The sequence below is a fragment of the Canis lupus genome, chromosome 12, assembly GCF_048164855.1.
Source record: "Canis lupus baileyi chromosome 12, mCanLup2.hap1, whole genome shotgun sequence".
Classification (NCBI taxonomy): domain Eukaryota; kingdom Metazoa; phylum Chordata; class Mammalia; order Carnivora; family Canidae; genus Canis; species Canis lupus.
Window position 1 is genome coordinate 7747097 of NC_132849.1, and position 25939 is coordinate 7773035.

Consider the following 25939-nt stretch of genomic DNA (forward strand, 5'->3'; position numbering starts at 1 on the left):
TGCAATTTCCAGCATTTGCAATCAATCAGCAAACTTTCTAAGTTTCTATTATGGATTCAATACTAGTGAAGATTATGTTGAAGCTATAGAGGAGTTTGAGATCCAAGTGTTTATAATTTAGAAGGAGATAAGAAATATATGCAAGGAAAGATAATTGCCAGCCAGGGATTAAATAACAGGTGCCAAATAATACATCTGAACTGTAATTGCTGGAACAGTAGAGCAAGTGAAAGATGATTTCAGGCAGTAGTGATGAGGAATGGCCCACCCAAGCAGATGCAATCTGAGTTGGACTCTGAAACCTGAGTAGAGTTTGGAGAAGCAGAGAAAAAAGGATACAGGTGTTCCAGGTGTGAACAAGGATGTGTCAGCAAGAATGAGCACACATGAGGGGGAGTGAGTCACTAGGAACATATTTGCAAATACATAGTGTGAGCATCAAGCTTGCTTCCTATTTCATGAAGGATACTGAAAAAACTGGAAGAAAACTCTGACAATCACTTACCATCACATCTAGCCATCCATCAGCATCTGTGCTCCCATTTGTCTTTGCACTTGTGATCACAGATCAACTGTTCATACTCCTGTCTAAAGCCAAACCTCCTACCTACGCATTAAGTCTCATTCTATCTACTAATAAAAATTCTATCCAGAAAGTCTCTCCTCTCTCCTCTACCAATATTTCACTTTCTACTGGACAATTCTGTTGGTATATAAGTGGCTATTATTTATCTATCTTTTAAAAAATCTTCTATGGACCCCACACTGTTACTAGTTACTGTCCTGTTTCTTTGCTCTCCTTTGCAACAAAGGTCCTCAACATACTCAGTAGTACTCACTGACTCGGCTCCTCCTGTTCTTTTTTTTTAAAACTAATGCAATAAAAAAAAAAAAAACTAATGCAATCAGGCTTTTGCCTCCACTTGTCCACCAAAATGACTTTATGATCAAGATCACAGGGGGGCATTCATGTTGTTAAATCCAAAGGTTAATTCTCAGTCGTCATATTACTTGACTACCATCAGCATTTCATAAGGTTGCTCCCTCCCTCTTCCACTACACACTTCCTTTATTTGGCTTCCACAACTCCAAACTCACCTGGTTTTCATACCGTTTCACCGGTTGTACCTTCTCTTTCTCCTTTGTTGGTTCTCCTTCCTTTGTCTCAAGTGTCAATGTTAGAGTGACCCAGGGCTTTGGACCTTTGGTCTTTTTATCCTCCCCCTTGTTAGATCAGACTCCCTTGGTGATCTCATCCAGTTTCATGGCTTTAAATACCAACTATATGCTGATTCCTCCAATACCTATATCTCCAGCACAACCCTTTATCCAGAACTCCAGACTTATATGCTCAACTGCTTACTTGATATTGCCACTGGAAATGTTCAACAAATATCTCAAACACAAAATGTCCCAAATTAATTCCCACTCTCCACCCTCAAACCTGCTCTATACATAGCCTTCCCTATATTTCAATTATGGCAACTCCATCCTTCCATCTGCTTAGGCCACAATTGACCTGACTTACGTGACCTAACATTTCCACTACTGGGTATTCACCCAGGAGAAATAAAACAAAACTTGGACATGAAATTTCATAGCACCTTAATTCATAATAGCCTATCACTGGACACAACACATACATTCAATAACAGGTGAATGGATAAACAAATTGCATTCTATTCATACAATGGAATACTACTCACCAATAAAAAGAGATGAGCTATTGACATAACAACATGGATAAACCTCAAAACCGTAAGTCCAATACCAGAATCTACACCGTACTATTCCATTTACATGAAATTCTAAAATAGCAAAACTAAGCTATAGACAGAAAGTAGATCGATAGCTTCCTGCAGGGGATTGGCAGCAATGGGACATAAAACAACTTTTTGGGGTGATGGAAATGTTTTACATCTCAACTGTGATGTGATTGCGGCATGGATATATACATTTGTTCAAATTCACCAAACTATACACTTTACACAATTGATTTAAACAAAAGATCAAAGAAAAACAGAAATGATAAGAGTGGCAGTGCAAACAGCCAAGTACAAAAAGGTAAGCAAAGAGCTCAGCAGAGACCACGAATCTGGGATGCCTTCATTGCTTCAGGTCAGCCTTGAGAACTATAAATGTTGTGAGGGTAAAACACAGTAACAAATCTTCCTCTGTTGGCCACTAATATGTTTATTTGCTTCCTTTTTCATCTTCTCTCTGCAAAATAAGTGGGGTGATTGGAAAGACTAACATGGTTCCCTAGGATTCCTGCCTCCTGGTATTCACACCTTTGCATAATCTCTTCCCCTTGAGTATGAGCAAGATGTGTTATTTGCTTCTAACCAATAAAACATGTCAAAGGTGACAGAATGTCACTCCTATGACAATGTTAAGTTTTAAGACTCCGTTTTGCTAGCAGACTTGCTCTAGAGCCTGTTGACTTGATGAAAGAAGTGGCCACATGGCAAGGAATAGAGGTGGCTTCAAGGAACTGTGAGCTGGCTCTAGCTAACACCCAGCAAGAATCCAGGACCCTTAGTCCTATCACCACAAGGAAATGAATTCTGCTAAGAACCCAAATGACTTCAGAAAGCTGATTCTTCCCTAGTCAAGCCTTTAGATGAGAACTTGGCCTTGCCAATATCTTGGTTGTAGCCTAGTAAAACTGAGCACAGAACTCAGTGAAGTCCTGCCTTTACTGCTGACACACATAAAACGATGAGATGATAAAAATGTATGTGTTTTTTGTATTGTTTTTAAAATCACTTTCTAAAAATGGCTTCCTTTGACTACTTTTTTTTTTTTTTTTTTTTTTTTTGAGAGAGGGAGAGCGCTAGTGGGGGGTGAGAGAGGGAGAAGCAGACTTCCCACTGAGCAGGGAGCCAGACTTGGCCTTTGATTCCAGGACCTCGGGATCATGACCTGAGCCAAAGCCAGACGCTTAATTGACTGAGCCACCAAGACACTCCCCACCACCACTTTTTAATACTGTAATCTGCTCTCTGCTCTCACACTTTTTGACCCCTTTACCCTGTTCTACCTTTTTATTTTCTTCCCCCAAGAGAGCTTATTACTTTCTAATATTGTACATATTTTATTTATTTATAATATTTACTGTTCATTGTCTGGCTTCTCATGCCAGAATACAAATTCCATGAGGGTAGGAATGATAGTCTGTTCTGCTCATTGATACATATTCCAATCACCTCCAATAGCATCTGGAACATAGTGCATGTGTTCAATAAATAGCTTTAAATGAATGAGCCCTAAATGCTTAGGTTTCAACTAGGATCAACCTATTCTAATTGTCAGAAGAAACAGAGCACAACTAATCACCATAATGTCACATACTGACACATCTCAAATCTACTGTTAGCTTATCTCTGAGTCTGTTCTTCCCCAAATTAAAAATTCCAATTCCATTGTCTTTTTCTTATAAGGCTCATTTTCGTAATTTCCTCTGAACTCCCGGAGTCCCATATCAGAGTCAGCACAAGTCTGACAGGACAGTGTACAGGGATAAGGACAGCCTGGTTTCTATTACATTCCACATAGCAATTTGCACCTGTTTCACAAACAAAAATGAGGTCAATGCCACCTTTTAGTGTAGATATACCAGTGAGACAATGCTACCTCTTCCTGCCACAATCTTGGTGAAAGCCACTATGAAAATAGATATCATTTTACTACAGCTCCTTTTCTCTTTGGTCAGTCCTTAATACAATGTAGAGTTATTCACTAAAAGGCATCATTTGCATTTGAAAGAGTGACTAACTTTAAATTCTGAAGAATGTGCCAATGCTTTGCTTATTAACTGAAGAATCAGGCCATGTAGCTGCTGGGATACCAGGTATACTCCCAGAGGCTAATCTGGTTCTGTGAAAAATGGGGACAAGACACCAACTTCCTAGAGCTATAATATGGTTGAGATTAAAATATGTGTAAAATGCAGAGAATGGTGCCTGGCATGTGGTAAACACTAAATGGACATCTTCTTCCTCCCTTGGGTTTAAATGGGAAGCACTTAGCATTTATTTTCCATGTGTATGTATGAGTTTAAGGGAAGGGGATAGAGGATAGGGGACAAAGAAGGACAGAAAGAGCCTAAATTTGGGGGAAACATTGACACCAGAGGCGGGACAAAACCTGGGAAGAGAAACTCTCCTGGAGATAAGTAACCTAGAAATAGTGGAGGAGTCCACAGGTTGTTTTTCTCATGACCACTTCGATTTCTCCATCTTCTATTAAGACCCTTAGGCATTGGTGACATACTCTGATACCTTGAAGAAGAAGGGGAAACAGATTTTGAAAAGAGGAGAGAGAGAAAGTAGGAAGTCAGTAGTTGAGGGCCAAGTGAGGGTAGAAAGCCTCAGGTGGAGTTCCAGTTCAATCAATATTACCGCCCTCTAACTGTAGCGATTCAGACTAGCTCCCCTATATGGCCCCCGCAAAATCAACCTTTCTGTAGCTGAAGGAACCCCTCTGCTCTCACCCCAGTTACTGCTATCCTGACTCTGCCTGGGTTGTCTGGGGCTGTAAAGGCAGCAAGCTGGGCTTCTCTACAATCCCACAGCCTGGAAGGGATGGGCGAGAAAGAAGACTTAGAATGGAGACTGCTCCCCACCTTTAAGAGATCTGCACTTCTGAGCTCCTGAGGTCCACTATCCTCATTTGATTTCTGTATAGGAAGACCCTAGGGTCCAGCTCTGGACACAGAAGTTCCTGACTCTGGGGTGGAGTGACAGCAACACACCTTGTCCTCAACTGAGTTGTAGTAGATGGGCAGGACGAGGTTTGTGTTTATATTTAGTATTTACTCACTAGACTAGAGAGAATCTGGATAGGGAGGCCTGCTGGTATAACCCTGAGAGGGGTAGCTTCAGAGAAGCTCTGAAACCCATCAAAAAAGTGCCCTAGAAGGATTCACTTATTTTTGGCCCTTCCACTTACCCAGGGGCTTAGAGGAGGGCTTCCCCATCAAGCCTCCATGCAGGCTTTCTAAAGCACTGTGTGTGTAGAGATGGCTTCCTGCCCTTCATGGCAGCAGGGCCTTGTATGAGGTTGGGAGATGAAAAGCTGGCATTACAAGGCAGCCAGTGTCTTTCATTTGTCCCAACCTCTCCAAGCCAAGTTTCCAAATAACAGAGATGGTAACTGCCCTGTGTAGCTCAAAGTCTGGTCTAAAGCTACTTGGCAAAAAGCCACCTGACTATTACTGGCTTTCCACGGAACGGCATGTACCAAGTGTGGGAGCACTGCCTTTTAGTGTGTGGGTGGATTAGCTGCTATTTAACATGATAGGGCGGGCTCCTTTCCAGTCTGCATCAGCCTCCACCGTGCACCTTCTCCATGTATAACAGAGCCCCATTTCTCTGTGAAGTTGAACTTGCTTACATGAGCAAAGGCCAAAAGGAGGAAGCAGAGCAAACAAAACAAAACAAAACAAAACAAAAAAGTTCATAATGGCCTTTGGAAACACAAATGAAACTCCTGGGGAAGAGTTATATAGGCTGAGGGAATAAATATTTTCTTTTGGCCGTACACACAGAGTACAGAATCACTTGTTTGTGAATTGCTCCAGTTTCTGCTGTGTAACAGTCTGTTTTAGCCCAGTAGTGCAAAGAGGAAGAAAGTCTAAATTTTTGACAAGTATATAAATCCCTTGAATTATGTTGAAAACCAAGGAAGTCACTGCAAATGCCCGGACAGGTAGCAAGGCTTCCTGGATTCTAGTCTGAACTTCATTAGTAGTTTCTTCTGTGACCATAGGCAAGTGACTTTACTATTCTGAGCCTCAATTTCCATATCTCAAAAATAAATTTTGGAAATAAATAAATAAGATTTATTTTTTTTAAGATTTTTTATTTATTTATTCATAGAGATGCAGAGAGAGAGAGAGGCAGAGACACAGGCAGAGGGAGACACAGGCTCCATGCAGGGAGCCCAACGTGGGACTTGATCCAAGGTCTCCAGGATCACGCCCTGGGCTGCAGGTGGCGCTAAACCGCTGTGCCACCAGGGCTGCCCGAAATAAAATAAATAAAATAAAATAATTTAAAAAATAAAACTTATTTTAGGGAATAAAAATGCTGTTTATTTATTGCAGCATTATTTACAATAGCCAAAATATGGAAGCAGCCTAAGTGTCCATCTATAAATGAATAGATAAAAAGCAGTGTGTACACACACACACACACACACACACACACACACACACTGGAATATTACTCAGCCATAAAAAAGAATGAAATCTCGCCATTTGCAACAAATGGATAGATCTAAAAGATAATGCTACATGAAATAAATCAATCAGAGAACAACAAATACCATATGACTTCACTTATATGTGGAATTTAAGAAACAAACGAAGAAAAAAAGACCGAAAAAACTAAATTTTTTTTAAACAACTCTTAAATACAGAGGACAAATGTGGTTGCCAGAGAGGAGATGGGTGGAGGGATGGGTGAAATATATAAAGGAAATTAAGAGTATACTTATCTTGATAAACACTGAGAAATGCATAGATCAATCATTACATTTTACACCTGAAAGTAATATAACACTGTATGTTAATTATGCTTGATTTAAAAAATTATTATTGGAATTACATTGATTTTACAGATAAATCAATCTGGGGAGACAAATCACAGTATCCAAAATTTTTTTATTAATCAAATTACTTTTAGTTTCTAAATATAGAATGATTTTTACTATTAAAAATTATTCTTGTCAACAAAATGTTTTGTTAATAGTTTATGCTTATAATTCTCCAATTTTTCTGTAATTTCTTACAGTATCTCATCCATAGTAGCAATTGAATAACTGCCCTGGGGGGCCTTAGGGGAAGGAATAAAAACAGAAATAAAGAAAAACTGCTCTCTAGCATGTTATATGTTAATAAGCTTTCTCTATTATACTGTATATTGGCTATTTATTAATTTTGCTTTTATTGAAAAAATCATTTTTATAAAGTATAAGTGGATTTTTTGGTTCTCTAATAAACTGATAATTCAAAAAAGAAAGAAAAGAGGTTATATAAATTATCTCTAAGATCTTCCCTAACTCCAAACTGTGATTCTGTGTTCTTGTTTATCTCCATTCAGGTGAAAATAAGCCTCTTTCCAGCCATCCCGATATATTTGTGCCCACTCTTCTTACCACAGACAAGATGTCAATGAGCCCCAGCTCAAACCTATTTTTTTGCTTTTAACATATCCTATATACTCTAGGCAAAAATGGAATTCTCCAAAAGCACATTCAAAACACTTCATCCATATCCACTTTGTTCCCACAAACAAGCAAATTCATCAAGTAGGGAAAAGCTGTTTCTGGCAGTCCATGCTTACAGAATCTCAGTTTTTCCCTAGCAACTGGGCTAATTATAACTCCAGCTACCTGGTAACAGCACTAGATTTCCCTGACATTGGCTGGCAGTGTTAAAGCCATCTCAGCTCTGCTGGCACCTCCTTTACTGAAAAGGCATCAGAGGAGCTGAGAGACTGGGAGATCTATGTTGGTGAGAGTACCCGAAGAGACTGCTCAGCACCATGAAATTCAGTGCTGAGAGGGATGTCAGTGACCATCCCAGTTCAGCCCACTCATTTTATACAGAAATAACCAGATGCCCAGAAAAAGTGACTTGTTTTAGTCAGGAACCTGACAATCTTCTTAATATCTTTCTCAATTTTCCCATCCCGTCACCAGGTCCTACAGATATTTTACATCCCACATATTTCACAGATCAGTTCCCTCCCCTCTATTCCTATTCCCCATGGCCCTCAACATCTCTTATTTGGTCTGTCCTGCTGACTTACTGCCTTATCTTCCTTGAGTCCATCTTCCTCAACCACCAGAAGGATCTACTGCGTTCCCTGATGTTTAAGCCCATCAATGGCTCCTTACCATCCTCAGAACTTAGTCTTAAAACAACACAAAGAATTATGTCCCACATACTCTTCAGCCTCATTCTGTGTCTAGCACTTAAATTTAGCAACACAAAACCACTTATAATTCTCCATGCATACTATGTGATTTCTTGCCTTTGGTATTTGCTTCTGGCAAAAACCCTTTCTTTCCAGCTCACCATCCACTGACTAATGATCACTCTTCTTTGAAGACAAAGCTTAGGCGTCATTTCCTCAAAGAATCCTTTGTAGATTTTCCTTCCATCTATGTATTCTATTCAGTTGGGTTAGAGATACTTCATTTCAATTCCTTATACTTTGTATACATCTCTCTTACCGCTTTTTACCACACTCTTATTTATCACTTGACCTTTACTCATCTTTGAAGCCTCAAGTTCCAGCATAGTACTCAGAATATAGTAGGCACCCAATTAATGTTGATTAATGAGCAAATGGAGGGGCTCCTGGTGGCTCAATAGGTTAAGCATCTGCCTTTGGCTCAGGTCATGATGTCAAGGTCCTGGTATCTAGCCCTGCATTAGGCTCCCTGCTCAGCAGGGAGTCTACTTGTCCCTCTCCTTCTCCCCTTACTTATGCACTTGTTCACTCTCTATCAAATAAATAAATAAATAAATAAATAAATAAATAAAATCTTTTAAAAAAATGAGGAAATGGATAAATACAAAACTCTCCATGATTTAACTTTACAATCTCATCTTAATCCTGCCACAAGCCCTTAATACCACGTTCTAGCCCTACAGAATGACTTGGAATATTCCAAACACAAAATGCTTTTTCATGACTTTGTGCCCTTGTATATGATGTTCCTTCTTTCTAAAATGCTTTTCTCATTGCTGTGTCTTTTTAAGATTCAATTCAAACTTCATACACTTAGAAGTCTTTCCTGGTGGATTTTGTCATTCTTAGGACTTATAGCAATCTTACATGCCTCTATGGTACACTTTATTTTTAAAGGTTTGTTTTATTTATTTATTTATTTATTTATTTATTTATTTATTTATTTATATTTATTTATTTATTTAAGAGAGAGCACAAGAGCAGGAGGGAAGGGCAGAGGGTGAGGGAGAAACAGACTACCTGCTGAGCTGGGGGCCTAACGTGGGCTCAATCCCAGGACCCTGAGATCATGACCTGAGCCAAAGGCAGACACTGAACCAGTAGAGCCACCCAGGTACCCCTATGGTAGCCTTTATTATGCTGTTTTTATTTATTTGATATCTTTCACTGGCACAATTGCTGGCATATAGTAGATAGTCAATAGATGCTTGAATGAATGAATGAATGCATGTGTGTAAACATAAGTAAAAGAATGGCCAAGGTTGGGGGAACCCTGGGTGGCGCAGCGGTTTAGCGCCTGCCTTTGGCCCAGGGCGCGATCCTGGAGACCCGGGATCAAATCCCACGTCGGGCTCCCGGTGCATGGAGCCTGCTTCTCCCTCTGCCTGTGTCTCTGCCTCTCTCTCTCTCTCTCTCTGTGACTTTCATAAATAAATAAAAATTAAAAAAAAAAAAAAAAAAGAATGGCCAAGGTGATAATGCAAACAAGGGAAACATTTGAGATAGGAATTTAGAATGTTTATTCTTTCAATTGTATCACGCTATTTCTATCAGTGTGTAAACTTAGATGTACATAACCAATAGGAAGAGGAAGTAACTTTCTAAGTTTATGCAGAAATATAAATTTTGTAGACATAGTTAAGATAGTTAGAAATGGAATAGAATTAAATTAGACTCCAGAATTTAGTTTCAGATTTATTTTCTAGTGATTGGAAGAAAAAGTCTTAAATATTCAAAGAAAAAATGTTCTCTTTCCCAACAGGCCAGAAGTATTATGACTTCTAATTAAAAGCTCTTAAAAATGAGAAAAGTTGGGCAGCCCAGGTGGCTCAGCGGTTTAGCGCCGCCTTCAGTCCGGGGCCTGATCCCGGAGACCCGGATGGAGTCCCAGGTCAGGCTCCCTGCATGGAGCCTGCTTCTCCCTCTGCCTGTGTCTCTGCCTCTTTCTCTCTCTGTATATTCTCGTAAATAAATAAATAAATAAATAAATAAATAAATAAATAAATAAAATCTTTAAAAAAAATTTTTTTTTAAAGAGAGAGAGAGAGAGAAAATTCGGGGCATCTGGATGGCTCAGTTGGTTGGGCATCAGACTCTTGGTTTCAGCTCACGTGATCTCCGGGTCTTGAGATCAAGCCCCACATGGGACTCTGCTCTCAGCACAGAGTCCTCTTGGGATTCTTTCCCTCTTCCTCTCCCTCCCCTCTCTCAAGTATGCGTGCTCTCTTCCTCTCAAATAAATAAATAAATAAATAAAATTTAAAAATGAGAAAAGTTGTATTAAGCAAAACCAAAAAACAAGTTGTTTTTGGTCAAAGCTTCCATGATATTTTAAAGTAACTATAACAGCTATGGGAAAGTTGCTTAAAATTTTTTTATTGTAGTAAAATATAACAATATAAAATTTACCATTTTAACCATTTTTAAGCATACAACCCAGTGGCATTAAATACATTCATATGGTGCAACTATCCATCTCCAGAACTTCTTCCCCAACTGACTGTACCCATTAATCAAGAACTCCCTTTCCACACCCTCCCCCCAGCCCCTGGCAATCACTTTCTACTCTTTGTCTCTATGAATTGAACTACTCTAGGCACCTCATGTAAGTGGAACCATATAATAGCTGTTCTTTTGTAACTGGTTTACTTTACTTAGCATAATGTCCTCAAAGTTCATCCGTGTTGTAACGTGTCAGAATTTCCTTCCTTTTTTGGGCTGAACAATATTCCATTGCATGTGTGTACCACATTTTGTCTGTCCATCTGTCAATGGACATTTCAAGCTGCTGCTACCCTTTGGCTATTGTGAATAACGTTGCTACGAACATGGGTGAAAAAAATATCTGGTTGAGTCCCTGCTTTCTCTTCTTTCAGGTCTATACCTAGAAGTGTACTTGCTGGATCATATAACAATTCTGTTTCATTTTTTTAGGAATCATCATGCTATTTTCCAGAGGAGCTTCTTGGGTATACACAGTGTTACAGTTTTCCACACCCTGGCCAATTTCCAGTTTATTTCTTTGTTTTGTTTTTATAGCAGTTACCCTAATAGCTGTGAAGATTAAACATTTTTTAAACTAAGAACACAAATGCCAGTTACAACTATTTGATGATGAAGTCTCTGTACTTTCTACCTACTTCTACTCTCAAAAAGAAGAGGAAATAGATAAGAGTGCCGTCATGGACCTCAGAATGCAGAGAATGAGGAATCATACATACAATGTGTATAGACATGGGCACACATGGGCTATATTCACACCAGGCTTCCAGAGAACTATTTGTTTATTTAAAGATTTTATTTATTTATTCATGAGAGATACACAGAGAGAGGCAGAGACATAGGCAGAGGGAGAAGCAGGTTCCCTGAGATGAGCCCTATGCGGGACTCGATCCCAGGACCCTGGGATTACAACCTGAACCAAAGGCAGATGCTCAACCACTGAGCCGCGCAGGCATCCCTCCAGAAAACTATTTAAAAATAGTTTGGCCAGGTTCCTGTGTGGCTCAGTTAGTTAAGTATGTGCCTTAAGCTCGGGTCATGATGCCAGGGTCCTGAGATCAAGTCCCTGTTCAGCAGGGAATCTGCTTCTCCCTCTCTCTCTGCTCATGCTGGCTCTCGCTCTCTCTCTTTCTCACTTTCAAATAAATAAAATCTTTAAAGCAAAAAATAATGAAATAAAGAGTAGTTTGAACAAAGTCATCCTGATTTCTCTTATCTTTACTTCTATTTCTCCCTTCCCTATTATACACATTTCCTAGACTTGATGTAAATAAAACATAGAGGGAGATAAAAGCCTTAGCAGCTAACTAAACAAGGTTTTAAAGGTTTACTAAACTATAAAAAGAAAACAGGAGCCCACTCTGTTAAATATAGGAAGAAATCCATTCGCTGCACAATAGCAACTGCATGATCACTTTAGGCAATAACCTGAGAAGGTGCATCCATGTTCTAGTATATGTCTCCAGGTGTGCAGGATGGTAGTTAGACTGACTTAACATCTAACACATTAAAACATATTTGCATATGGGGAGGAGGGCAGGGCAGGAATTCAGGCCTCTATTTTAGGAAACAAAGGCTCAAAGAAGTTATGGGCATGGCCAAGGACATGTAGCAAGGACTATATAGATTCAGAATTCAGGTCTTCTGATTGAGTCCAAAAGTTGTGTACCTACATTTTGATATCCCTCAAAGATATTAGTCTTGCTGTAATAGATTGGTTCAAAGTTCCTAAATTGTATAGCCCAAAGGAGTTTCTTGGGACTTCACTGAACTTTTGGCTGCTTAGCACAGTAAGGCTGCATGTAGACTGTTACTCATCACATTGCCCAAAACCGAAAAAACTCAGGCTGGGACTAAAGAAAATCAGTCAGTAAACCAAAAAGAAATTTAACAAAGAGAATAGATCTTAAAATCTCTCATCACAAGAAAAAAATATTTTAGCAACCATGTGTGGTAATAGATGTTAACTAGACTTATTGTGGTGATCATTGTTGCAATATATGCATATATCAAATCATTATGTTGTACATCTGAAATGAATATACTGTTATATGTCAACTATATCTCAATTTTTTAAAAAGTTCTTAAAAAATAGAAAAATAAGTGGGTCCTGGGTGGTGCAGTCAGTTAAGCGTCCAACTCTTGGTTTTGGCTTGGGTTGTGATCTCAGGGTCATGAGATTGAGGCCTACCCACATTAGGCTCTGCGCTCAATGTGGAGTCTGGTTGAGATTCTCCCTCTCCCTCTGCCCCCACCCCTACCCCCACTCTCTCTCTAAAATCAATAAATAAATCTTTAAAAAAATGAATTAAGAACCAGATCAAGATATATTACAAAGTATTAAATCAAGATGATAAACATTTTTGAATTACAACCAATCATAGTCAATTTTTGTGAAAGTAAAGGACTTTGTACTATTATTAAATAAAATATTTTATTTTAAAAAACAAATTTAACAAACCTAGCCTTTCTTATTTATTCTCTTTGAAGGAACATTTGTATTTGAGGATGACAGTAGACTTGCTGCAATAGGGACACTTCGATTATATTATGTTATTTATTTATGGTCAAACTAAAAAGGAGAATTGGGACAAATGGTTCCAAATCCACTGCTGAGGAGAAAAACTGACTTAACATAAAAATTGATTGGACTTATCCAATAATTGGACTTATCTGGATAATGTTGTCATCTTTCAACTTGTCACAATAATGGCAAATATTTCTTCAGGGCTTACTATATGATTGGCATTGTACTGATTTCGATTAATTGGCTCATTTAATCCTCCCTCAGATCCTATAAGATAGGTACTATTATAATGCCCACTTCAGCTCAGAGAAATTATAGTATTTTCCCAAATTAATGCAGGTAGCAAGTGATAGAACCAAGATTCTGTCTCAGGTCTACTGAGTTCATCTCTTAACTACTATGCCCAGTGATCACAGAATAGTAGAAATGATGAAAATTTAGGAGGCAAGCAAAGTTAATAGGCCATTTATCATGATTTTAAAAACCTGTTACAGAATTATGCTATGTATAAGCTTCAAAGTTTGCTCAGGAGAAATACCATCCAATCTCAAAGGTAAGAAAGCATGGTTCAAGGAAGTCAGGCAGTGTAAGGGCAACACACAATGAAATACAACTTTCAACTCCTGTCTAAAGGCCAAAACCACTTTAACCTTCTAATATCAATAATGTCATATCTAAACATTGACTCTACCTGGTCCAGGATGACAGCATTCAGTTTTTAGTGATGGTTTTGTTATTGGATCTGGCCCTGTCAGATTCTAAATTTCCATTCTTAAAAGGAAACCTTAAGTTTTTTTTTTTAAAACAAAACTTAGGGAGGCGCCTGCATGGCTCAGTTGGTTAAGTATCCAACTGTTGGTTTCAGCTCAGGTCGTGATCTCATGAATCATGAGATCAAGCCCCACATTGGACTCCCCAGTCAGCAGGGGAGTCTGCTTAAAGATTCTCTCTCTCTGCACTTCTACCTACTTGCTCTCTCTAAAATAAAATAAATAAAATAAAATAAAAACATCTTTAAAAAAAAGCCTTGGGTAATAATAAATTCACAGAAGTTTAACATGTAAGTAGTCATCATGGGGCAAAACACAGCTGATGGTTTTGTGTGCTGTATGGGGACTGGATGTTTACCACACAGCAGTGGATTTCATAAATTCCAGGGTTGGGCATATTTCTAGTGGCAGCACACTCAGCTATCATGAGAAGATGCAGGATTAGATAATCAACAACAACCAGGAAGTCAGCCAAGTTGCCACCCAATTATTCACCAGAACAGCTGCAGTCCAGAAATGCTCACAAGCCAGTCTCCCCAAGAGTGGGCCATATTCAGCTGTGGACCACTTACAGCATTTTCTCACCTAACTGCTCCAGAATCAGGAGCTATAAGCCCTGCAGTGGTTTCTCCTTTCCCTGCTTTAGACCCTCAAAACTGGCTTCCCACAAAAGCTGAACCTACAATTAATATTTGCTACCAAGAGGGGGCAGTGGTACCTAAATATTCCCTATTTTATTTGTGCTGAAGGTAAGCAGCCTCTTCCCATGTGGTTTCTTTTAAAATTGCTTACAGAGGGATCCCTGGGTGGTGCAGCGGTTTAGCGCCTGCCTTCGGCCCAGGGCGCGATCCTGGCAGACCCGGGATCGAATCCCACATCGGGCTCTCGGTGCATGGAGTCTGCTTCTCCCTCTCCCTCTGCCTATGTCTCTCTCTCTCTCTCTCTCTCTCTCTCTCTCTGTGACTATCCTATATAAAAAAAAAAATTTAAAAAAATTGCTTACAGAAGAAAAATAAAATAAAATTGCTTACAGAAATTGAAGTTTAAAGGATAACACTCAACAGAAGAGCCTCCATCTCACAGAACTGATTTTTATGAATAATTTAATACTATTTTATTAATCCATAAGTAGTACGAGTTTTAAGATTATTTCTGACTTCTCTGAAGAGCTCAAAGAGAAACCCTTAACTCCTGTGCTAAATTTACTTGCTTTGAAGGTGATTTCTCTAGTTTTGCACATAATTCTCTTTTACAACTTCTCATATAATTAAACATCCTTGTAGCTGCCATTACAATTAAGGATTATATCTATTTTAGTCTCTCCCTCACTTAACTACCTAACTGAGGATTTGCCACATGGAGACAGGAAGATTGAAGCTCCCACAAGTCTTTTTCTCCTGAAGTTTCTCATATTTCCCTTGCCTACAGTTGTCATGGTGAAATGCTTGATTGTCTCTCATTATGACAGTAATATTTCACTTTTTAGTAAAATATCTCAACAAGTCTGCTGTACCAAAAATATGTAAAATGATAAAATAATTACTATTCACAGGAGACTTACATTACATATGTTTCACGAACATTAGGTTTATTTAAAGAACCATGCATCCAGCACCCAAGTTAGTGTGGATTCTGACTCAGCTGGGTATGGTTTAATGTTTTTACTATATTTATTTATTTATTTTTAATTTTTATTTATTTATGATAGTCACACAGAGAGAAAGAGAGAGAGGCAGAGACACAGGCAGAGGGAGAAGCAGGCTCCATGCACCAGGAGCCCGATGTGGGATTCGATCCTGGGTCTCCAGGATCGCGCCCTGGGCCAAAGGCAGGCGCCAAACCGCTGCGCCACCCAGGGATCCCTGTTTTTACTATATTTAAAGAAGTGTCCTTCCACTGCTAAAGAAATATCAAGCTAAGTTTGGTCACAAAATAGGGCTCTAAATTCATATCTGAACCACCTGACTTACTGTGTGATGCACTGTATGTCATCCTGCATGTCTCTTTACCCACATTGATTGCTTCTAATTCATTGTCCTAACTTTGTGGAATCTCAGTGTGACCAACAAGAAGGAATGTAAGGCATATTCATGGGAATATCTGAGGGTGAGGATAAAAGAGCCAAACCTCTTTCTCATTTTATTTATTTATTTTATTTATTTATTTTTTTTTTCTCTTTCTCATTTTAAAACTCATAATAACCGTTACTACCAGTAAATGTATATAACTACTTCCCCTTCATATACTTATGAAGCTATGAAGTTCACAAGGTGCTATGTTTTCTTGTTTAATTTTTATGGCTTCTATTTATTCATACTCTCGACAAATAATCTTCAGTGCCTATGGAGTTGTGCAGTATTCTTAGTGCCAGTTCTACAGGGGCTGTCACAGACTCAGAAATGTTAACTTGCCTAGGTCCCCCGGTTATCCAGGGCTCCAGCTGGGGTGAAGCCTTCCATCAAAATAGAACTGCCCTTGTTTCTATAAATATATATAGTGTGATAAACTAATTTCAACTATGATATTAATGATTGATGATGGCTTTATGTGTTTTGCTTCCCAAATATGAAGAACATTTTAACTTAAAACTTCAGCGCTTCCCGAATAACAGCTAGATGAGATGAGTGTATGATGGTAAAAAAGGGAAAGGAGGGGACACAGTATTTTGAGATCCCTTAAATCATATGATATCAGTAGGTGCCTGACTACTTGGTACGAGGAAGAGATAGGGCTTAGTGGCAATACTGAGCTAATAAAAGGGTTAGCACCTCTGCATGTGACAATGTCCTGTGACTACACTCCACCCCACCCCTCTAGAATCTTCTTAACCACACTCCTCTAGGAGAGTAACTGTACCCTCCCACACCCCACCCAAAATGTTCCTGAGGACTCTTGTTAGTCAGTGCAGAGCAGAAGGTGAGACCAAAAGATTTAAGCAGCTGATTTAAGCAAGGAAAAAAAACCCCTTTCCTTTAAATTATCTAAGACACTGCCCCTTCCTTCTGCCCTGTTTTGGAGACAGTTAATGAAAAATGTTCCTCCCTCTGCACAATGAACAAATCTATTCACTATTCCTACCCTGAGGCAAAGACTGCCATTCATCCCACCCTCAATCTCTCTGCATTACCAATTCTCATCCTTGACCTTGACCCCCAGCAATTCCATTCAGGCCTGCTCACTCTATAGCCACAGAAGAGATAAGTGAGTCTGGACCAATTTCAGGAAGATTCAGGTTAAAACATGGCAATCCAGGAAAGACAGAAAACAGGGCTAAACCTCCCAGATTTAGCTGTCCACATTAATTGAATTTACCAAATAAATGGGTTTCAAAGACACCAGTTATTCCTCTGATCCAACCTATTATCTAGCAGCCTACAAAAGCTTCCCAACCTTCTCGACAGGACAGGGCACATAGACAATGATAATATTTGTATAGTCTTCTGGTGTAAACAGCTGGAGATTTAGAAGCTCTGAAAAAAAAAAAAATCAGAGGCTACTAGCTCCAGTTCACTTGGGCCACTTTAGAGTTTGCCCAGACACTAAGAAGGCTGAGGAAACGAATGCTGTGGTAACCGGTTAGGAAAGAAGCTTCATCCTAAAGTTTTGTGTCCTCTTACCAAGGTGCTGTCTCATCTCGCCCTTTCCTCAGCCAAACCCTTCCGTCTTCCTTCCCCACCCCAATCACTCACCCATCAACCAAGACAGCTCTCTCTTTCAGAGAAGCGCTACCCGCCCCCCACCCCTCTTGCCATCAGCACCCTTTTCTTCATTCTTAGGTGAACTAGTTCTAAAAGCCTGAAAATGCCTAAGATTGGGTCTTTAAACACTGTCTGCATAAAATCATCTTCAAAACCAAACACGAATTTCTCAGGGAACAGAACCATGCTCAGTCCCTGCCCTTTGCTCCATCTGTTCCTTCTCTGCCTCCACTGAAACAGAGCTAGAGGGGGCCCTTCTCTAGCTGAAACCTATGCTCTGGAAATTACCTGCTTCACACTCCCCTCTGGGGCTTTTAAAAATGCAAATTTCCAGGAGGTGCCTGGCGGGAGTAGTCATAAGAACCTGTGCCTCCTGGAGTCCTGAGATCCAGCCCCATTACTAAAAAATAAACTTTAAGAAAATGCAAAATTTCCAGCTCCCCGTGCCTTGCAGTACTAAATCAGAATCCCTGGGGGTAAAGGCAGGGAATCTACATTTTAAACCGGTCCCTAAACATGATCGTTCTGAGCAGTTCCAGAGCAGAGTTTGAGAGCCTGGGACTGAATCCAGCCCCCCCCCCCCCCCCCCCCGTCTTTATACACGAGGAAGGTACAAGTCAGACACAGGAGAGGTGAGATGGGCTTGTCCATGGTCACCTGGCGTGGAAGCCGCCACCCTCCCTAGTCAGCACCTCCGGAGGGCAGGGTGGAAGGGCCTGGAGACCAGTGGGTGGGCCACCAGCCTCTGGCCCCTGCACTCACCCGCTTGTAGATGTCCTCCCGGCTGGCCTCATACTTCTGCTGCATGCGTTCCTCCAGGAAATAGATGCGCAGCTTGAGGCTGAAGTTCTCCTTCTTCAGGTCATTGAGATGCTGGGACAGAGTGCGATATCCATTAGACATGATGGGCAGCCCATGGGGAGCAGCATGCCCAGTCGCCCCCTCACCCTAGGAACATAGTGCGGCTGCAGCGCGGCATCAAGTGAGCCGCTGGGACGCTGCTGAGGCTATGGCGACATGATCCCGGTGGCTGGGGCTTTCTCGGGGACCTGGGACCGGGCTCGCTGCTCTGGGTGCTGGAGCGCAGCGCACTTTCCTTTTTTACCTCCGGGAGATATTTGCGGAATCCCTGACAGAGGAACATGCTGCGTGAACTCAGGCACAAGTGGTGTAACCCGACTCCAAGCCAGGACTCGGCTGTCACCCTCCCCAAGCCTCTCAGGCCCAACTGTAGACAGTTAACAGTTTCTTGGAAAAGAGAAGAACGGCCCCCTGGAAGCTTCCAGGAAATGGGGAATGGGAGTACTTCAAGGTGATAGTGGCCTTGCGCAAAAGCAAATGCAGGGCTGTGTGTGGGTGAGCACTTCAGTTTCAGGTGGCTGATGTGCACGATAAAACCCAAAGGACGGGCAGGAACACCTAGCTGGCTCAGCCGGTAGAGGATTTGACTCTTGATCTCAGGATCCTGAGTTTCAGCCCCACAATGGGGATAGAGTTTACTTAAAAAAAAAAAAAAAAATAGGCGAGCTGCCCGGTCAGTGGTTTAGCCCGGCCTTCAGCCCAGGGCGTGGGTCCTGGAGACCCGGGATCGAATCCCACGTCACGCTCCCTGCATGGAGACTGCTTCTCCCTCTGCCTGTGTTTCTGCCTCTCTCTGTGTGTCTCTCATGAACAAATAAATAAAATCTTTAAAATAAAATAAAATTTAAAAAAGTAGGCAAACAAACAAAAACCAAAGGAGTGTGGCCAAAAGCAATAAACAGGTTGCTACAGGTAAGAGCATATGCACACAAAATGAGGACCACACATCAAATACCCCTTCTGTCAGGTGCAAATCTTGACGACCTATTAACAGGAGGGTTCTCCAATTTCCTTTGATGATCTAGAACTCACCTCTGATTGGTTCCTTCCCAATTTTCCTCCCTGGACTTTTCAAGTCCTGAAGCAGTTAAATACACAGCCTTTACTACCATATACCTCCCACCCCCATAGACACCAGAGCCACCTCCAAAGAAAGGGTAAATCTAGTTTCTGAATCCTTGCAAACTGTTTACTGGTAGGACAAGCTCACAAAGAGGCAGGGTCAAAGGCTCCTTCCTCTAAGGGATGAGGGAAAGAGAAGGCTGAGGGGAGGGAGAAGGGGGGAGGGAGGCGTCAGTCTGGAGCCCAGAGATTTCAGCGAGTCACTGGTTCTTAGCTCTGGCACCTGCCAAGTGAAGCCAGGCACTCATCACCAGATCCTGCTCATAAAGCAATTTAAGATCCTTGAATGACAGCTGCAACATTAGCAGGAAGTATTATTTATACCACATCACACAGGACATTGAAGGTGACTGGGAGACCATCCCACAGCACAGATATGAAACATGGGTTCTTAGTTCCAGTAATACCAGGTTGAAAAAAATAATATTAACATCTAAACTAAAGGAAACTGAAACCTTTGTAGTTTTTTTTTTTTTTTAAGATTTTATTTATTTATTCATGAGAGACAGAGAGAGAAGCAGAAGCCTGATGTGGGCCTCGATCTCAGGACCCTGGGATCACAACCTGAGCCAAAGGCAGATGCTCAACCACTGAGTCACCCAGGCACCCCTAAAACCTTTATACTTAAATCAAGTTCTCACTTCTTCCCTAACCTGACTGCTCTTCATTCTTCTAATTCTATCTTCTTTTTAAGATTTTTATTTATTTACTCATGAAAGAAACACACACACACACACACACACAGAGAGAAAGAGAGAGAGAGAGAGAGAGAGAGAGAGGCAGAGACACAGGCAGAGGGAGAAGCAGGCTTCATGCAGGGAGCCTGATGTGGGATTTGATCCTGGGACTCCAGGATCATGCCCTGGGCCAAAGGCAGGAGCCAAACCACTGAGCCACCCAGGGATACCCTATCTTAATTCTTCATAATAATTCTAATCAGTATCTCCTGAGTATCCACCAGGTAGTATGTTGGGCATGACAGATACAAAAGATGAAGATAGTCACAACTCTCAAAGAGCTGGGTGGCTAGATAGGTGTAGGGATATGTTTGACACTAGAATCCTCCAAGCTTGTATTATTCAACTTTTTACATTTTATACTGCAATCCAGGATGCACACACACACACACACACACATACACACGTAACTGAAGTTAAAAGTTTCACAGAGTAATGTTACCATCACTTTGTGTGATGTATTCTTGGTGTTTTTCTATTCTATTTTTCTTCCTAGGAGTGACCTGCTGAGTTGATTTCATGACCCACTAATAGGTTTCATACTGAAGTTTGAAAAACACTGCATCTATGGGAATCCAGAAGAAAGAATGATTAATTCTTACTGGAACGATGAGAACAAACCTCAGTAAGAATTGCACTTGCACTGCCCTTTGAAAGATAAAAAATAGTTTCAGTGAATAACGTAGACTCAGGAGGGCATAATTAGAACTGAGCATTCTCCCAAATAGATTTGGATTGGAAGTGGGCAACACATTTCTTCCCATTGACTGTAACTTAAGACAAAATATTCCTCGTTTCTAAAAAAAATTTAAAATTCATTTCGCTCTTTTCATTAAATCTGGGCTCTTAGAACAAGAGTGTTATTTAGGCTTAGAGATATTGAGAAAGATCAAAGTCTAAATAAAAACTCAGAAGATCCTTTTCTGGTCTGAGCTCTGTTACTAAATGGCTGTATGACCTTGGAAATGCACTTCTCCAGAGGCCTAAGTGTCCTCATTTATAAAATGAAGTGGTTGGAAAGTAGGTGATTTTCAAGGCCCTTTTCTGATCTAAGCTCCTAGAGGAAATAACCTACTTATTATCTACTTATCTATCTACTACCATTTTGCACAAGGGGAACCAGGCTGCCAGTTTAATCATGATTTCGATGTCTACTTAGATTCCTTTGTCACATAAGATAGTTTAATAAAGTTCATGGAAAGTAAAATTGCAGATGAATGCAGGGATTCTTACCCAACATTCTGCACATAAATGCCTGTTTCATCTTATGCCCAGTGATACCTTGCTTTTCTATCTCTCTGGACTTTTTTCTGTGTGTGTGTGTGTGTGTGTGTGTGTGTGTGTGTTTGTTTTGTTGGTTTTTTTTTTTTTTTTTTTTTTTGCCAGTTCCCTAAAGTGAGTGCTTAAACAACAGTTATTTCTTCCCCTTCTGATGTTTTTTTTTCTCCATACTTTCTCCTTCAGGGATGTTAACCACTTTTAGGGTTATCACTACAGCCTCCCAAACAACCCCCAACCCCAAACCTTCACCTGAGTCCTCTCCCCCAAGATCTAGCCCAACATATCCCACTCTTTGCTAGGTAGCTCAACTTGAATGCTCCATTCTCATAGCAAAGACTTTTGCAACAGTCTGTCCTGTCTGCCAGACTTTACTCCAGCCATCTGTTCTCCATATTATAGCCAGAGTAATGTTTTCAAAATTCAAATCTTATCCTGACATCTCCCTTACTTAAAACCCTTCACAGGCATCTCATCACTCTTAGAATAAAGGAAAGTGCTATCACATCCCCTCGAGAAACACCGCCTCTTTTTTTCAAATCCTAGTTCCAATCCCAACCAAACAAAACCTTCTCTGTACCCCAGCCCAGAAAGATGTCTCCCTCCTCTGAACTCCTAAGGCAAATATCAACACTTGGCAAGTGTTCATATGGTGCCTCATGACATTGCTTGTCTGTCATCTTGAGGGATTATTTTCACCTTTTAGAGCTATTTAACTTTTCGCGTGTTTATATCTGTGAGCTGCCCAAGGAAAGGGTCAATAATTCATACGTCTTTCTCTATTCCTTCAGTTCCCACAACAGCCAAGAAGCCCTCTCCAGTGGCATTCATCCCCTTGTGGAGTCACAGCCTGCTTAAAATCACCTCAACTACACTAGAGTATTTTCAGGGCTGACAAGGCATATTTGGTATGTTGGCACTCTCACTGCATAGTTTAGGAAGCACTCCCTAAATATTTGTTGAATTAATGAAGAGGTAAGTGCTCCATATATTTTTTATTTTTTGCTGATATGTTAGATAGGGGCTAGCTTGCTTATATTATTCTCACAATTTTCCAATAATATGGAAAGGTTTGTTTTAATAACTCCAAAGAGACTGTATTTGCTAGCATGGTCAATGTAGAAAATTTCTAAGTTTATTTGCCCATCTAGGCCTCTCTCCTGAACGCCAATCTGTATCTAACTACCTAGTAGAAATGTCCACTTGAATATAAACCTGTTATACTTGTGGCATCTGAAACAGAACTACTGATCTTTCTCAGCACACATATTCCTTCCCTGGTGGATCCCATTTCAATTGGTAACAACTCAATATTTGCAGTTGTTTGGGCCAAAACCTTTTGAGCTATTCTTGACTCTTCTTTCTCATACACATCATCTCATCTGTCTGTAAATCTTATTTCTACTTTCTATATAGAGAGAATCCATCTACTACGACAGCATTGTCACCTCTACTACTGTGGCCCAAGACACTGTGATTGATCATGCCATTAAATTATTTGAATAGCCCCTGTAACTGGTCTCCCTGCTCCCACCCTTGCTCCCCTATAGTGTGTATTCTTAGCACAGCAGCCACAGTGACCCTTTAAAACACATCAGATTACACCTCTGCTGTAAACCCCCACTGTTTTTTCATCAAATTTAGAGTGAAATGATAGGTTTCATTAGCCTATAAGGCCCAAGGCCCTACAGAATCTGGAGCCTGGCTCCATGCCCTGTCTTTTCCCTTTTTCCTACTACTCTCCCCCTATACACTTTGCTCCAGCCACATGGTTCACTTTGTTCCTTCTCAAAAACAGCAAGCATCTTCCTTCCTTAGGGTTTTGGGGCTTGCTGATCCTTCTGTATGGTATGCTCTCTCTCTCTAGATATCTGCTCATTCTCTTCCTCACATTCTTTAGGTCTTTGGTCAAATACCACTGCCACAAGGAAGTGACCACCCTATTTAAAAGTGTAACTCACCCTAGACCTCACCCCAGCACTCCCTTCATTGTTATTTTTTTTAATTCTATACACTTTCATTGTTTAAAATATTATATTTCCTTGTTAATTTTGTTTCTTGTCTGTCTCTGCCCACTAGCATGTGAACCCCATAAGAAAGGCAAGATTTTTCCTGTTTTGTTCACAGCTATATCACTAGTATCAAGAACAGCCTGGTATACAGTAAGTGCTCAATAAATATTTGTTGAACAAAAGAATTGATGAATAGGGGCTCCTGAGTGGCTTAGTCCATTAAGCCTCTGATTCTCGATTTCAGCTCAGGTCATGAGTCATAATCTTGGGGTTTTGGGATGGAGCTCTGACCTCAGGGTGGTTTCTCCTTGTCCCTCTCCCTCCTTCTGCTTGTGCAAGCTCTCTCTCACTCCCTAAAATAAATAAATCTTAAAAAATAGAAAGAATTGATGAATAATTAACCTGCCAACTTTGACCTCTCTGGATTTAATGCTTTGTTTTAAAAAAGTTTTTATTTATTTGAGTGAGAGAGAGCAAGCACATGAGTGCTCACATGACAGAGGAGAGGGGCAGAGAGGGAGGCAGAGGGAAAGAGAGAATCCCAAGTAGACTACATGCTGAGCATGGAGATCTCACCACCATGAAAACAAGACTCAGATGCTTAACCAACTGAGCCACCCAGGCCCCCCCTGGATTTAATTCTAATAGAACTCAATCTGCATACAAGATTACCCAGGTGTTTCAGGATGAAAAGCTTATCTAAAAGCATTCCTCTTTATAAAATGTTAATTTTGTAATTAACATAAACTTTTCTAACAATTTAACTTCAATATACAAGATAGAACCCAGGCTTTGAATAAGAGATCTGAGCAATGGGGAATGCAAATCGCTATTAAAGGACCATATGAACTATGCAAATAGTAAACACTATAGGAAATAGGGGAGAGAGGTTATCAGAGAAGGTTCCACAGAGAGCTGGCATTTTAGCTTTCCTGAAAGGATGAATCAGGTTTGGCTAGGCTCAGGGGAGGATGTAAGGCAATCCAGGCAGGTAGAACAGAAGCAAAAGTGCAGAGGGCCAACTAGACTGAAACAAAGAGCCCATAATGTCATGCCATGGAGGGAGAGAGGAAAGGAAGTTCACAACCACTTTAGGAAGATCTTAAAAGTCAGGGTAAGGAGCCTGAGTCTGTTCCTCCAGGAACGTCCTGGCTCTGGATTTGAACAAGTGAAGAAAAGGCCAATGGAAGAGGGCCAGGAGCTGCTTGCTGGGAAGATTGTTTTGTTGGTTGTTGCTTCTGTTTTGTTTTACTTGGCTTTTTGTAGCTTTAACACACGAAAGTGTGCATGCCTGGGCCACGTGCTAGACCTACTAAATTGGGCCTCTTGCGGGTTAGTGCCTGGTCCATATGGTTTTATAAACTCTGCATTGCTGGGGAAATAAATAGACACTGCAGGTTCCTAAGCAAGCAAGAGGGCATCTGTCTTTGTTCTTCCTTTTTTACATAGAACATGGAAAACCTTTACTCTTCTCTCAAAATACTTTTTTCAAACATTAATGGCTCTCCCCTGTTTTTCTTTTTTTTTTTTTTTTTTAATTTCATCTTCCCACTGCTTCTTAATGTATTAGTTCAGGCTGGAAATAAGACTTTAATAAGGACTCAATCATTGCCAACAATAGTAGGAGGATTACAAGCCAGCTGTTGTATGTCATGCCCCATTAACATAACCAACTGTCAAGTCTCCTTTTTAAAAAAAACTCAGCTTCACATTTGCTTAATCATTTCAGACCCCCCAGATTGCTCTCATAATGGAAACAGTTGAAAACATACTAATGTCTCACCAATCTCTCTCCTAAAAATAAAGTTCCACTCCACTAAAAATGATTAATCATCTTAATTGACATTCTTTTCATATATAATACTTCTGCAACTAAACTCTGTTAATTTGATATCTATGATAATTCATATCTACATTTCATGAAAATAAAATTATTTTTAAGTCACTTAATATGGTAAACAGGAACAGGAGAATAGTGTTTTATGTAATCCTTGACACTTAATCCATTTATAAATAGGCAATAAATATTATCACTATTATGCATATTTATTCAAGTGGAATAGCATGGCATTATGGAAAGAGCAATAGCTTTTGAACAAAAGAGATCTAGGTTCAATTTCCAGCTCTGCTATTTTCTAAGTGTGTAACTTTGGGAAAGATACTTATTAAGCCAGGAGACTGGGATCTGAGTAGACTGCTAAGAGGGTTACAACTGTATTTGTTTTTTTAATCTAAGGCAAATAGAGTGAAAATAATTATTTGTTAAAAATTTAGATATGGTGGGAGGCATGTGGGTGGCTCAGTCCATTAAGCTCCCAACTCTTGGTTTTGACTCTGGTCATGATCTTATGGGTCATGAGATGGAACTCTGCGCTCAACATGGAGTCTGCTTGAGATTGTCTTCCTCTGACCCTGTTCTTACTCACACTTTCCCTTTCTCTCTCTTT

The 25939-nt window shown here is 40.3% G+C and overlaps 1 protein-coding gene across 27 annotated transcripts in view; it reads right to left on the reverse strand.

Moving 5' to 3' along the window:
- PDE4DIP (phosphodiesterase 4D interacting protein) overlaps nucleotides 1-25939 on the reverse strand; it is a 223239-nt gene that overhangs the window by 121639 nt on the left and 75661 nt on the right. For 21 of the 27 annotated variants that reach the window (XR_012004105.1, XR_012004104.1, XM_072769527.1 and 18 more), the window contains exon 4: nucleotides 18245-18355. Coding sequence is in view for 25 of the 27 variants with exons in the window: in XM_072769527.1 (XP_072625628.1) it covers nucleotides 18245-18355 (111 nt within the window). In the remaining 2 variants the exon portion in view is untranslated. The other 6 variants (XM_072769542.1, XM_072769547.1, XM_072769540.1 and 3 more) reach the window with 5 other exon arrangements.